The sequence below is a fragment of the Pundamilia nyererei genome, unplaced genomic scaffold (assembly GCF_000239375.1).
Source record: "Pundamilia nyererei isolate P.nyererei 1_Seehausen unplaced genomic scaffold, PunNye1.0 scaffold00220, whole genome shotgun sequence".
NCBI classification, from domain to species: Eukaryota; Metazoa; Chordata; class Actinopteri; order Cichliformes; family Cichlidae; genus Pundamilia; species Pundamilia nyererei.
This window is the reverse complement of record NW_005187621.1, coordinates 196,207-210,079: the sequence shown is the minus strand read 5'-3', so window position 1 is coordinate 210,079 and position 13,873 is coordinate 196,207. Positions and strand designations below refer to the sequence as shown.

At 42.4% G+C, this 13,873-nt stretch overlaps 1 protein-coding gene across 1 annotated transcript; it reads right to left on the bottom strand.

The window, feature by feature from the left end:
* Positions 1 to 485: 485 nt before the first annotated feature.
* On the bottom strand, positions 486 to 3,567 carry gbx2 (gastrulation brain homeobox 2). The gene is made up of 2 exons (XM_005748359.1): positions 2,656 to 3,567; positions 486 to 1,262 (listed from the first exon to the last, which is right to left on the bottom strand). Exons 1-2 carry the CDS (start codon positions 3,173 to 3,175, stop codon positions 724 to 726), a joined length of 1,059 nt encoding a protein of 352 aa, XP_005748416.1. The 5' UTR covers positions 3,176 to 3,567; the 3' UTR covers positions 486 to 723.
* Between the last annotated feature and the right edge of the window lie 10,306 nt (positions 3,568 to 13,873).

The window sequence follows — 13,873 nt, the reverse complement described above, 5'->3', positions numbered from 1 at the left end:
CTTCAGGTGTTCTTTTATTTATTTATTTTTTAACTTCCTGCAGAGAAGAAGAAGTCCGGAGTCAGCCTCTGCAGTCAGTCGGGTTCCTAGTTTGTGGAGATGTCCACAGTGTTTTATGATCAAACCAACTCCGTTCAGAAAAAGCGGAATTTTCTTGCATCGGTGCCGCAGTTTGAAAAAGAAAAAAAAGAGAGAAAAGAATCGCACCTCTTTAAACAGTGATGAATAATAATTATTTTCAGATTTTACTTTTTATTTTTTCTGATTTCTCACTTCAATGATGTAAACTTATTTTATAAAAATCAAATGAAATGTAATAAAGATAATTATTATCGCAAAGATATACCGAAAGTAATAGCGCTGCGGTGAGAAGATTTTTAAAGATTTTACTTCATGAAACATAATCACATGATTATTTTGAATTATCCTCCTTTATGTTTGAATTTGTCACATTTTCAGATCAGTTTCATTCACTTCATTTGATATTTTTTCTTTTCTCTAAGCTTCGATGAACGAAATCTGTTAAAATAGAAACTATAAAAAATAATAAACCCATCACATTAAACTCATTCACGTTTCTTTCTTTTCTTTCTTTCCTTTTTTTAATGAGTTCTGCGATTTTTGAAAATCTTGAATCCGATATTTTCACAATAAAACAACCCCTCCCCCCTTAAACGCGGCTCGCGGCCTCTCAGTCCGGCCTCGGTCCTCCCGCTTCTTCTTCTACGGTCTGGCCTGCTCCATCTGCTGGTGCTGACTCCTTATTGCGAAGCGGCTCACGTGCACGGGGATGGGCACCACTATTTTGGGGTTCCGGGACGGCTCCCCGGACTTGTTGTTCACGTTTCCAGCTTTCACGCGTTTCCACTTCGCGCGCCGGTTCTGGAACCAGATCTTCACCTGCACTTCGCTCAGCTTGAGCGCATGCGCGATCTGGGAGCGCTCGGTGAGGGACAGGTACTTCTTGCAGTGGAACTCCTTCTCCAGCTCCAGCAGCTGCTCGCTGGTGAACGCCGTCCTCCTCCGCCGGTTCTTCCCGCCGCCTCCGCCCCCCGCGCCTCCTCCTCCCGTCCCGGAGCCGCCGCCGGGGGGCCCGTGCAGGTGCGGGCCTTCATCCAGACCTCCTCCGTCTCCGTCCTCTTTGTGGCACATGGAGGTGAGGTTGTCGTCCGAGCTATAGTCCAGGTCGCTGTCCATGGAGAAGCTCTCGTCCTTTCGGCCGCACTCCTCCTCCTTGGAGTCTTCTTTGCTGTGTGCTCTCACTGTGAGGAAGAGGAGGGACACACAGCACCACCAGTGAGACCAGAACAAAACCAACAAACTTTATCAGTTTAAGGCAGAAACAAAAGTGACAAAAAGTCAACAAAATATTTAAACGCGCTTCTTCCGTTTTCCCCTTTTATTTTCACAGTTTTGATGCTTCTTTATAAAAGATTTCTGATTATTTAATTCTGAATAATAAATTAAGCGACCCAATAAAATAATTTTCTCTCACAATCTGCACTTTTTACTAATCGCAAAGTTTAATTTACAGCTATTACATGTAAGAAATGAGCGAAAATGTGCATTTAAGATTTCTTTAAATGCTCCGCGTGTTTGGGGGGAAATTGATTAACATGTAAAAGCCAAAAACTTTATATTTTCTAAATATGTTAAGAAGAAAAGTTCTGTGAGAGATATGTTAGGAGGAGATGCTGTTAGAATAATTAAATATGAGGTTAGATTTACATTTTTAATGCGAAACTGTGACGTGTGGAAGCTGAAGGGGTGAGGAGGGCGGTGGCTGCGTTGGGGGTGGAGGTATGTGCGTGGTGGGGTTAGGGGTGCAGTTGTCGTGTCTCGTGTCAATATCCATCATGAGGTTAGTGTGGCTCCAAAGAACGCGCTCCGTGAGGATTTTTATTTTCATGCGTAATTACGCGCGGAGTGTCTCCGCGCGGCCTTTCCCCCGCACCTCCCCCTCAGCGTGACACTCTAATGTGTCAGAGATCATCACAAATAAGGGACCCGAGAGGGAACAAATGTGTTTGTTTTATATGAGGAAGCAATAAAAGCGGTGGCGCAGGATTTTTTTTCTCCCCTGTCAGTGAACATTCAAATCAGGATGATTTATCGGCAAAGACAAAAATCAATCAGAATAATTTCAATAATTATTAGAGATTAAATCGACCCACATGGATCCCACTTTTATGAGAATTGTGAAGTTTGGTTTTTAAAATTAATCAATTATTGTTATTATTGTTATTTCTTTTAAAGCTTTAAAATGTTGATTTACAGAAATTAAAAATGAGCGCTGGGCCTGCGAATAATTCCCGAATAATTTATTTTGAAAACGCAAATAAAAACGTTTAAAATCACTGAAGAAAATCAAATTTAAATGTCCCAGTTTCTTTTTGAAAATCGTCGTTAAAAAGCAGATTTTTTTAGTTAATTTCTTGCTTCAATAAAACAGATCAAACCTGGACGGTTTTTGTTTAAACACGTGAAACTCTGTAAACAATGAGGAAATATTCTCGGGTTTCAGCTTCATTTATTTCTCAAATTAACATCTCATCAAACGAACTAAAGTCTTTAAAATTAGGATTTTTTTCCTTCACTGAAATCAGATAAAATGATGAATTTTTCAGCGGGAAACGGGATGAGGAACCCGCCTACCTGTGGATGCGTGTACCGGCGTGTCCGTGTCGTGGAAACCCGGCAGCGCCGCAGACTCCTTCCCCTGCAGGAAGCTCTTTCCGTCCTCCGCGTCCAGCCGCAGCTCCTGAGCTTTGTCGAAGACCGCATGCAGTGCCTGAGAGCCGAACTTCCTGGCTGCCTCCTGGTGCTGCTGGGACGGGGAGAAGCCGCCGGGGAGCGAGGCCATGAGGGTAGAGGTGAGCGCCATGCCCTGCGTCAGGCCCTGCGTCAGGCTGGAGCAGAAGCCGCTCTGCAGGCTCGGGATCTGGGGGTGCGGGTGATGTCCGGTGGGGAGCGCCTGTTGGAGGCCCGGGGGTGGCGGTGGGGGCGGCTGGAGCACCACCGACCGGTATGGCATGAACATCGGGTACCCGGTGTAGACGAAGTGTCCCGGGCTGGGCTGAGGTGGCCCCCCGATCAGAGAGTCAATGCTGAAGGCGGTGGTGCTTCCGAGTGGCCGCTGCATCACCATGAAGGACGGACTGAACGCTGCGCTCATATGAACGACCGCTGGAGCTCGGAGGAGACCGGAGAGGAGTCGCTGCGGGCGGAGGAGCCGCGGGGGTCACCGCCGTTGTGAGGAAAGCCCACAGAGGCTCAGAGGAGCGATAATCCCAGCAGAGAAGAGCATCCCATCAGTGCGGCGGAGGAGAGAGAGTCCCGAAGAGAAGCCGAGAGAGCAACACTTCTTCCTCCTGATTTTAGTTTCCACACAAAAAACAAAACCAGAGAATCCACTGTGCGTGTTTCCGCTCGCACTGACGCACAGTGCGCACCTCAGGGTCCCGCGCCGCTCCACTTCAACTTGACCGGACCCGGTGTCACAGCAGCGGGCTCTTCTCCCTTACTCATCCGCTGACACGGTGTGGGTTTGTGTGTGTCCTCGGTGTATGTGTCTGTAAGCGTGTGTGTTTTTTCACCCACTCGGCGCGCGTCCAGCACTGTTTTGGATTTAAATTGCGCTCCCCTCAGTTTAATTGCGCTGCCTTCTCCGAGAGGGCTCCTCCCCACTCCCCGCGCTCTACGCGATGATTGGCTGGCTGAGATGACGCGATAGGGCGGCTTTGGTATCCTGGATGAATGGCAATTACACAGAGTGGAGCCTCGGGCCATTTAGGCCCGAGAAAACACATCATTGTAAATAATAAGCTACAGATACAGATCATTTAAAAATCCGCATAAATCACCAGGTAATAGTGATCCGGCAAATAATCGGAGCTCCTGAGCTGCAGGATTTATGTGCACGGTGATGTTTAGAGCCTTTTTGTAGACACAGAGGAAAGATGCTTTAGTTCAATTCATTTTTTTTCTTGGACATTCATCAGAGTGTTGTAGCTGCTTCATGTTCCTCCTTGAAGGCTGGAGAGCAGGCTTAAAGTCAAAGCTTCTTTGTCCTTCTCTGGCTGAGAGTTAAAAGCCTCTTTGGTGCCTGACATTCACCTACATCTGTGATGACATCCATCCTTTCACAACCAAATCATATATGTTTGTTTTTAAACATTAGATGGCAGAGAATTGACTTTTTTTCTGGGTCAGATCAGACTGCTGGCATAGAGAAAGGTTTTCTGTAAAAGCGTGCTAAGAATTAATTCTGTAATTTGTAGTTTCACCCGATGGCGGCAGTCTTGTCTTGTTATTTCAGCAGCTAAATCCAGACACTATGATTCAGAAGTTTGTCTGTTTGTCTTGTTGTCATATCACATTGTAATGCTCCAGCACTTTATCACCCAGGTTTAATACAGAAAAGCACACTGAAAGATTATTTTGGACTAAAATATTTTTTATTCTATCTTTTAAGAGGTCATAAACTTTCATCATTTGCAGTACATATATTCATGACTAAATAAGCTTAACATGATGCATTGTATTCATAAAATCGATCATACAGTGTAGTGCTAATAATCCCAAAGAGTTTCAGATGCACTCAAAATTGAGGAAAACTGAATAACTATTAGGTCCACATCTTTTTAATTAAATTTTCAGTTCTGCAAATAAAGATATACATAAGCCCCCTGATAAGGATGAACCATTTTTTAAACACCAGCTCATTTAAAAGTTAAACCATAGAATACAAATTGTTTTTAATTGTCCATGTTCCCACTTGGTGATTAGGTGAATATCAAGTTATATGCAGATGATGATGATTTAAATTACAATCCTGCATGTTTGCACACGTTTCAATAAATCAGAGTATCATCTGCATATAAACTGACATTTACCTTAATTCACACAGAAAGCCCCCACGTAGAAGGCTGTACAATTTAAAAAACAAACAAAAATAGAATCGTATATGGAGCTCTGTGGAACACCACCACTTAGTAAAATAAAAAATAACAGAATATAAATCTTGATGCTGTGCTGCTTTAAATGGTCTGAGTGTTGGCAGAAGCTAATTTTCTTTCTTCTCCTCTCATCACAAACAGCTTCTTCCCATGAACTATTCAGACTGTTAACAAATACTATTTCCCCCACACCCCACTACCCGCCCACTCATGTCACCAATCTAAGCCATGGTCTGAGTAACCCTCATCACTCAGGTCACTCACATATGGACTCAAACCAAGTCCTTTGCACTACTACTACTAATTTTGTTTCGTTTATTCAGGCCATAGCTGTGGGAACATGGCTCACGTAGGTGGTGCTGTGAGTGACCCAGTATGAGTAAAGTAGCAGCACTCATGTGAATAAGACCTGTATAAATGATAACTGCTGTAAGTATATTTGTCCTTATATTATTGTGGTCTTTAAAAAAAAGATTAAATACTTTGTAGAAACACAAATCACAAAAGCTCAATTAAACTTTATTTATTCATTTTTAAATTGAGCAACTTTTTATGATTCACCAGGTGGGAGCAAACAGGACTGTTTTAGGACTTATATTCATACACATTTTCCATTTATTTGTATAGTTTCAGCAAAGTAATAAAAGAAATGCTGTATCTACAAATTTTAAGTACAAGTACTTAAAATTGTAGTTATGATATTATTATATTACTTGTGTAGAAACAAACGTCCATACAAACAGACACATTTCTGTATCATTGTGTTTAAGTGTTTGAACAGCTAGACAGCTCTGCCACCATCTGGTCAGACTTTGAATTATGACACTTCTAGTTAAAATTTATATTGGGCAGTTTATTAAAATTGACACTGTTACACATAATTTAGATTTTTTTTTTAAAGCAGAACAACATCAAAGACAAAAAGTTTGAAGAATAATTGGGTTGATGGGTAAAATGTTAAAAGAAAAAAAAAAAGAGCACTCTCTTTGAAAGGTCCAAATAGCTTCACTGCTCCTTGGCATTGATTTTCCTAGTGATGAATGTGTTTTTCTAAATGTATTCCCACAGTTAATGTTTTGTTTGTCTCACACTTGGTTCCAAAATCTCTCATAAGTGTTCAGCGTCCTTACTTACTGCACCCTGGAAACAATTTTTTTTTTAATTTTACACATATTTAGCATAAAAAAACATGAATTAATTTCAGAGTGAGCAGTTTTCATTTCAGTGAGTCTTTAAACTAAATGAAGACTGACTCAGGTTTGCTCTGCCTCCTGTCTGGCACCTCTGGTTTGAGCAGTCATTAGTTAATAATCAGAAAGGTCAGTTCCTGCTCAGACAACAGAGAGTTTGTTGTCATTTACCTTTATCTGAGAGAATGTATCACTAGTAAATCATCCAAAATGTTAATGATGCAGACACCAAAATAAATGCCATAAACCAGATGTTTCCAAACGTAAGAAAAACATGAATCACCCAAACCATTAGCCATAACTTAGACTGACACTGACATTTTTCCTCCTTTCTGTTTTTGGCTTGTGTTTTATGATCTCTTGGTTTGCCAACTGATTTATAGCTTTGGGTGGGTAATGATGGTTAAGATTAAGCCTTTAGCTACTTTTACCAAGGTCCATTTAAATTCTCCTTAAAATCTTGGTTATAACTGACTAAATTGACATTTCTCTTGTGGCATATGAGTCCAAAAGGTGCACAACTCTTCAGGAACCACTGCCAGCGCAAGTCCACTTGATACCTGCTGTTGTCACCTTTGTGAATGGTAGCAGGCAACAAAACATGACCTCACGTTCACTGGTTTTGTTTCAGTGGGTCATGCGTCTCTCAGGCTGAAGACAGGAGTGTGTGATTGTGTAGTTTTTACCACCATTTCAGTGGTACTTCAGATTTATGAGGAGAGAAACGCTTCAACGGCTTGGAAAGATGAGACTTCTGTTTCCTCAGTACCAGCAGTGATGCAAAGATTTTTTTCAGCTATCATTCAGAGATGGCGTTCTGGCGTGCGCCCGGTGCTTGTGTAAATGTTGATGTCAGTGTTTACATATGGCACCATCAGTGGCTGAAACATTAAATATGCCCGTTAAAGATTCCTATCTGATCCCTTATTCACCGGGGTTTGCACTGTATTTTTAATCTGGCAGATTTTTACTCTGGATGCTTTTTCGTGATGCAACCCCAAAGGGATTTGCATCTCCTACTGGCCTCAAACTAGGGATCTTTCACGTGTGAAGGAAATGTATGTAAAGCACTGCATTATGAAGCCAATATTAACCTACCCTTTAAAGTTAGTTTGGACCAGCTGGGGGCTTCCTACTGGTTAACACCAGTCTAACCAAACCTACCCAAGGCCCTTGCTGTTTGTTTAGCTGTTCATTTACAAAAACTGAAGTCTGGTTATACAGACGTTAGTAGCTTATAAGCAAATATGTGAAATGAGACGTTGTGTTAATTTAATCGAAGGATCTTCTAAAGCAGGCCTTCATTTAGTGCTTTCACCTATCATCCTGAAATCTGGCAGTTTGACCATTCACACAGGTGCAGAGTCAGTGTAAAATAAATAAATAAATACATACAAAATGTATACATTTAATGAGACAAGTTTCTCATTCAGTTTAATCCATTAATGATGCTTCTGTGCTGTCTGCGTGGGAGGCTGTTAAGCATTTAAATGACAGACATGTTAAAGCCTGCAAATACTGTAATGCATGCACACGGGAATTCATATTTCTGTGTTTTAATCCTCTGAATCCTGCCATCAGCGCCTCTTCCATCTGCTTTAAGTTTGTTTTTTTCTGACTCGTCCTCTGGCTCGTGTTGTCGTGGCTCCTGATGAGGTCTGAAGTCGTTGGCGGAGTGATTATCCCGCGATCCATCTCCTGCAAAACACAGCTCTAAATCACAATATTTGCTCGCACGCCGGCATCAAGCTCCCTTCTAATGAATCCTGTAATGGCTTCCTCATCAATTAATACGAAGCTTGTCGATGCCGCCGGCGAACACACGGGCCATCTTATGAATCCCGGTGACCCCTGACCTCCTGCGGATCTCCCAGTGGACCCTCCTCTCTTCTCCTAAGCTGAGTCAAGGGCACTCCCCCTCCTCCTCCTTCCTCCTTCCCTCCCTTTCCTCCTCCTCCTCCTCAGGGTCACTGGGACACGATCTCATTAAAGGCGGCCTGATCTGCAACTGCAATGCAGACATTAAATAGCAGTATTTTTCAATTAGGGCTGACAAATTCAATCAAAATTCCATAGATTAGGATGAAATGAGGCATGGGTCATTTACAAGGGAATTTAATTGCACGGCCATTAGACAAATAGTACAGCAGTCTCTGTCTCATTATCAATCACACGGGGGCATCAATAGTAAAAGGTTGGAAGGCAGGAAGGGAGAGGGGGGGCCGGGGAGCATAGGTGTAAGTGTCCGTGCACGGGGAGCGTGCACGTTACAGCTCTGCCACCACCGCAGAGCAGCTAATAAATACCCTCTTTTGTACTTATAAATTATCCAGTTTAATTAACAACATGGATTATGATTGGACTATGATTTAATTAAACCTCTCCTGCATGCAAGTCGAGCACCACGACCATCCATTATGGGCCTGAGGAGGAGGTGGTGGTGGTGGAGGGGGTTGAAGGTGGAGGAGGCAGGGGTTTAGGGGGGAATGGGGGGCACTGCAGTAAATGAAGCTTCCTCTAATAGGAGCTGCTTACCTGGTTGGATCATCAGTTGCTGCAACAAGCAGCGATAATAGACCTGCGAATGGCCGGCGGGCATTTACCGAGATAAACCAGTTTGATGTAGAAGAAGAAGAACAGCCGACCTCAGCCCCTCCACCCTTTGCACCCACCATTGCCTCCCCCCAGCATTTAAATAGAAGCTAAATGGCACAATCTGAGAGAGGTTGCTGATATTAGCGCCACGTGTTGTAAAGTGGAGGGGATGTGGCGGGAAAAGCAATTACAATGAGGAGCAGAGCAGAGGAGGAAGCAGATGCACAGATGAAGGGTGCCGGGGGACGCCGCCCAAAGTGCTGCCCGACACCATTCAGTCAGAGTGGAGCAGTGTGGCCGTATCAACCTTTTCGTCAGACTCTAAATGCCAGGCCGGATTTCCTCACACGGTGGAGGAGGAAAGAGACGCCATCAGGAGTGAGAATTGCAGAGTGAAGACGAAGTGAAGGCCGTGTGAAGCCCTGAGTCTGCAAAACGCAGCTTTCAGGACCAGAAATTTGGAGTTTAGTAATGTCTGAGATCATCTAGAGTCTGTAGTGCCTTTTTTCTCAAGGATGGCTTTTGTCATGACCAAATCTGACAATTTCTAGCCTGCTGTGGTACAGTGGTTAGGGTGGAAGAGATACTCGAGAGATCGAGTTGGATGCTGATTTCTCCTGTCACCAAGGTTAATTTGTCTAGGTCAGGGGTCCCCAATCCCAGTCCACAAGGGCCGGTGTCCCTGCAGGTTTTAGAGCTCACCCTGGGTCAGCACACCTGAATCACATGATTAATAATGGATTGCATTTATATAGCGCCCAAAGCGCTTTACAATGCCACTATTCATTCATTCGCACATTCACACACTGGTGGAAGCAGCTACAGTTGTAGCCACAGCTGCCCTGGGGCAGACTGACAGAAGCCAGGCTGCCATATCGCACCATTGGCCCCTCTGGCCAACACCAGTAGAGTAAAGTGTCTTGCCCAAGGACACAACGACCAGGACAGGGAGCCCAGGGATCGAACCGGCGACCTTCCGGTTACAGATACGCTTCCCAAACCCCTGAGCCACAGTCGCACCCCAGTCGTTAGTGGAGAACTTCTGGAGAACTTTATTAAGGTAATTTATCCATTTAAATCAGCTGTGATGGATCAAGGACACATCTAAAACCTGCAGGGACACCGGCTCTCGTGGACTGGGATTGGGGACCCCTGGTCTAGGTGATGCCTTACAAAAATAGGTATCAAAGAGAAAAACCCGACCAATTATTCATAGGCTTAATATTTCATTATGACCCTACTAAAGGATGGTTCAGTCACTCACCTGGAAGTAGAGAACACTTGATCTTTGGTCCTGCTCACCTCATGAATCACTTCCAGTGTGGATGTAGCTTTACTTCACTTTACTGTCTTCCTCCTGTCAACCCCAACCAGTTGTGGCAGATGGTCGCCGGTCCCTGAGCCTTGGTCTGCCGGAGGTTTCTTCCTGTTAAAAGGGAGTTTTTCCTTCCCACAAGTGCTTACTCATCGGGGGTTGTCTGATTGTTGGGTTTTTTCTGTATTTCTGTAGGATCTTAAACTTACAATATAAAGTGTCTTGAAGCAGATGTTTCATTTGGCACTATGTAAAGAAAGTAAATTTGCACAGAACTTCAAATTGTCCACATGACTGAGCTGTCACTCAAAGATTAGGTTAACATTAATGGGGTAATTCAAGCTAATGGATCTTACTGGGTTCAACATTTAAATTTCAGTCATTTAGGACAGACAAAAACAAATTGTTGGTTCTTAGTTTAATTCTCTGCCCTCAGAAATCCCACTGAAGAACATTCACAGAAAATTAGATGATCAGGTTCATGAGATTAGTAATTGTTTCTGTTTTCAGCCTTTTTAAAAAAAACTTTTACAAAGGGAGAACTCCCAGAATCTCTCAGTGGTCTGCATCACAGCTAACGAGAGTAAAATGCTTAAACTTTAGGGGTGATTGACACCAACGGACAGAAAAAAAAGCCTAATTTTTATTCTAAAAAGCACCAGAATCTCTCTTATGAGATTCAAACTCGAGTCTGAGCTGCTCTACTCCCAGATCAATTAACATTTAGGACACTGATTGGATTTTTGATTATCAGAGCTGAAAGGGGCTCGATTGATTGGTCGCCGAGGTTGCCCCTGCCCTGACGGCGGCTCATCCAATGAGAAGGAGGTCTGATGGGGATTGAGTTTCTTAAGTATCTTCTGGCAGCGAGCAGGGTCAGTATTGATCGTCACTCTGCAGAAAACCTCCAAACAAGTCGTTTGTTTAATATTCGTATCGAGCTCAGAGAGCAGAGGGAAAATCAGCTCTGTGATGCACAGGAAATCAACAAATAATCCCAGGAAATGACCAAAAATGCTGCTGAATGATAATTTAACATCTCCACCAGGTATCTGTTGGTGAATTCTCCGAATTTATTAATTTATTTAGAAGGAGAAGAAGAGATGTGCTGTTCAGAGCTGTCAAACAGGATTTGGAGTTCTTGGAGGGTCAGTCTTTTGGTTCATCAGTTCTCATGTGGATCGATTTGAACAGCAGCTCATAAGAAACGCAGACATTGTGTTTCTCGGATGTACAGCTGATTGTTTCTGTTGGTGGATTGGCTCAACACTATTATTCTTAACTCACTCCTCTTCGCATGATGCCCTCTGAATCTTCTCGACCTCGTTTTTAGTCTTCCTCAGTATTATCTTTGATGTGTGCATGCTTCCAGCTTGGAATAACCTCTATTTTTTATTTACTGTGTAATTATTTAGGAGAAGAAGTTGAAACCAAATTTATCCTTATGTGAAAATTATGTAACTTTTTTTGTTTTAGATGATTTTTTTTATAGCTGGTATATGAATAGTTTGTAACAAATTTGGTTGTCTTTGAAAACCTGTGGATTGATTTATATGTGAAGTACTCAGGATGAATTTTACACCAAAATTGGGGTGTCTTTGGCTTCCAGTATCAACTGTGAGCAACAACAGCTGACATTAGCTTAGAAATTGAGCTCAGTAATCCAAAAACCATGATTGAAATTACAGTAAATCCCAACATTATTCAAGCTAGTGTCAGCTGAACTGTCGTACATAATTCATGTTACCATCACACTTAGAAAATACATTTTTATAACTCCTACAGGAGTCGACAACTATACAGTTAAACATCCAGCTAAAATGCTGCCCTCTTGTGGTGAAAGTATTTCTTAATTTTGTAAAGAGTCTTTGAAAAAAGTGGTACAAATGAGAGGCCAAATATCTTTGATTAGAGTGAGTTTGTTGTGTTGTTGGTTTTTGGTATATCATCATCAGAGGCATCTCAGAGGTGGCAGAGCTGACGTCATGATCACATGAAAAGTATCTTTCCATACGGGGACGACGTGGTAATATCTGGCTTTATGGGGATATTTCCAACAGGAGTCTTTGATAATCTTTTTGATAATTATGTTCATGACTAAAAGCTCATAATCACTGTCTGGAAGAGTCCTGTTTCTTCTTGTTAAAGGGGAGTTTTTCCTTCCCACTGTCGCCAAAGCGCTTGCTCATAGGGGGTCATGTGATTATTGGGATTTCCTCGGTTTTCTTTCTGTTATTGTAGGGTCTTTACCTTACAACATACAGCGCCTCGAGGCAACTGTTGTTGTAATTTGCACTGTATGAATAAAATTGAATTGAACTCTAACTTGAAAACACAGCGAGCCACTTTTATTAGTTGTATGATGAAACACTTTGACACAAATGGAAGAAAATCCACCAAATAAACTCAACGTGCTCCAATTGAAGTCTAATTAACCCACAGTGCCCCCTGTAGGATGACAGAGAGCTTGGAGAAATAGACAGACTTCCCTGCCTCTGTCTGAGGGCGGTTCCAGTTCGGTAATAGCTGTGGGAGTTTGGGAAACATCTCGCTGTCTCTTCGGGGCTTTGAGTGAGCTGGACCTGAAAATGCAGACAGATTAAATATGGAAGCCCGGAGGAGTCAAGCAGGGGGGTCGCAGACGGTTAAATACAGGTCTGGGAGTCTGGGAGTGCTGAAGTAGATCTTAGACTCTATTTTTCTGTTTTACTCTGTGATTGTGACAAAAACTCTAGAAAGGTTTGGAGCTTTGTGTCTTTGTGATGACATATCTCTGTAAATAAGAGCTGTTTGGATTCTGAATTTTAGCTTTTAAACAGGAAAAAACAATTACTAAAAACAGCCAAATGTCTTTTAGCATAAATTAAGAACAAAATCGGAGCAGAAAGTCATTTCCAGATCAGCGGGTGTCTTGTTTCGACCTCAGTGCTCGTCCTGAGGCAGCAACAAACTGGCTTCGTTTTAAACTAATTACCCACAATGAGCTGTTTGACATGCAGAAAATATGAACAAAATGACTTCTTGAGGGAGTTTGAGAGAAACCAAAGCCTGAAATGAGTGACAGTCGTTCAAAGTGTAAACCACTCTCTGCTGCAGCGCCCCCTGCTGTAAAAAAAAAAAACCTTAGCAAAACCTAAGAAATATCTGCATAGCACAGAGACAAATCTGAGGATAATTAGAAAGTTTTTGAAATATCTAAAATATGTAAAAACGTCTAACTTGTAGCTGAACTCTTCACTAAATGTTTAGACATCCCCTGCCATAAACAATGACTGAAAGCACATCAGTGTTTATCTCCTACTCATAAAAACAAGTCAAGGAGCAGAAGTAGTTAAACTGGCAGATAAATGAAGCTAGGGTTAGCTGCCTATGTGTTACACTGGCTGGGCTGATGCCAGAGTATAGAGACCAACTTTAAAACTCATCTCACTTTGCTGTTTTATGAATAACATGAAAAACAAAAAAGAATTTAGAGGGTAAGTAACACCCAAGTGCTGCTAGCGTCCACAGTTTTTTAGATATCAGTTTCAAATTTTGTGTGATGTAGATACCAATAACAGCTGGAGCTGATGAAAACTGGGCAAGGTGCTAGACCTTGGGGGACATGTGTACCTAGGCTTGCTAAGCACCTTAACCTTCATTGTTAGCGCCAAAGGTCAAAGTTAACCATGACAAAGAAACTTCAAGAAATCATACTGAGTAACATATCATATGAAAGGACATGGAGAGAGCTGCACAACACACTTTTTATTTTTTCAATCCAATGCCGTATGACATCACAATGATGCCATAACAGGCTCCCATCATCATGTTGT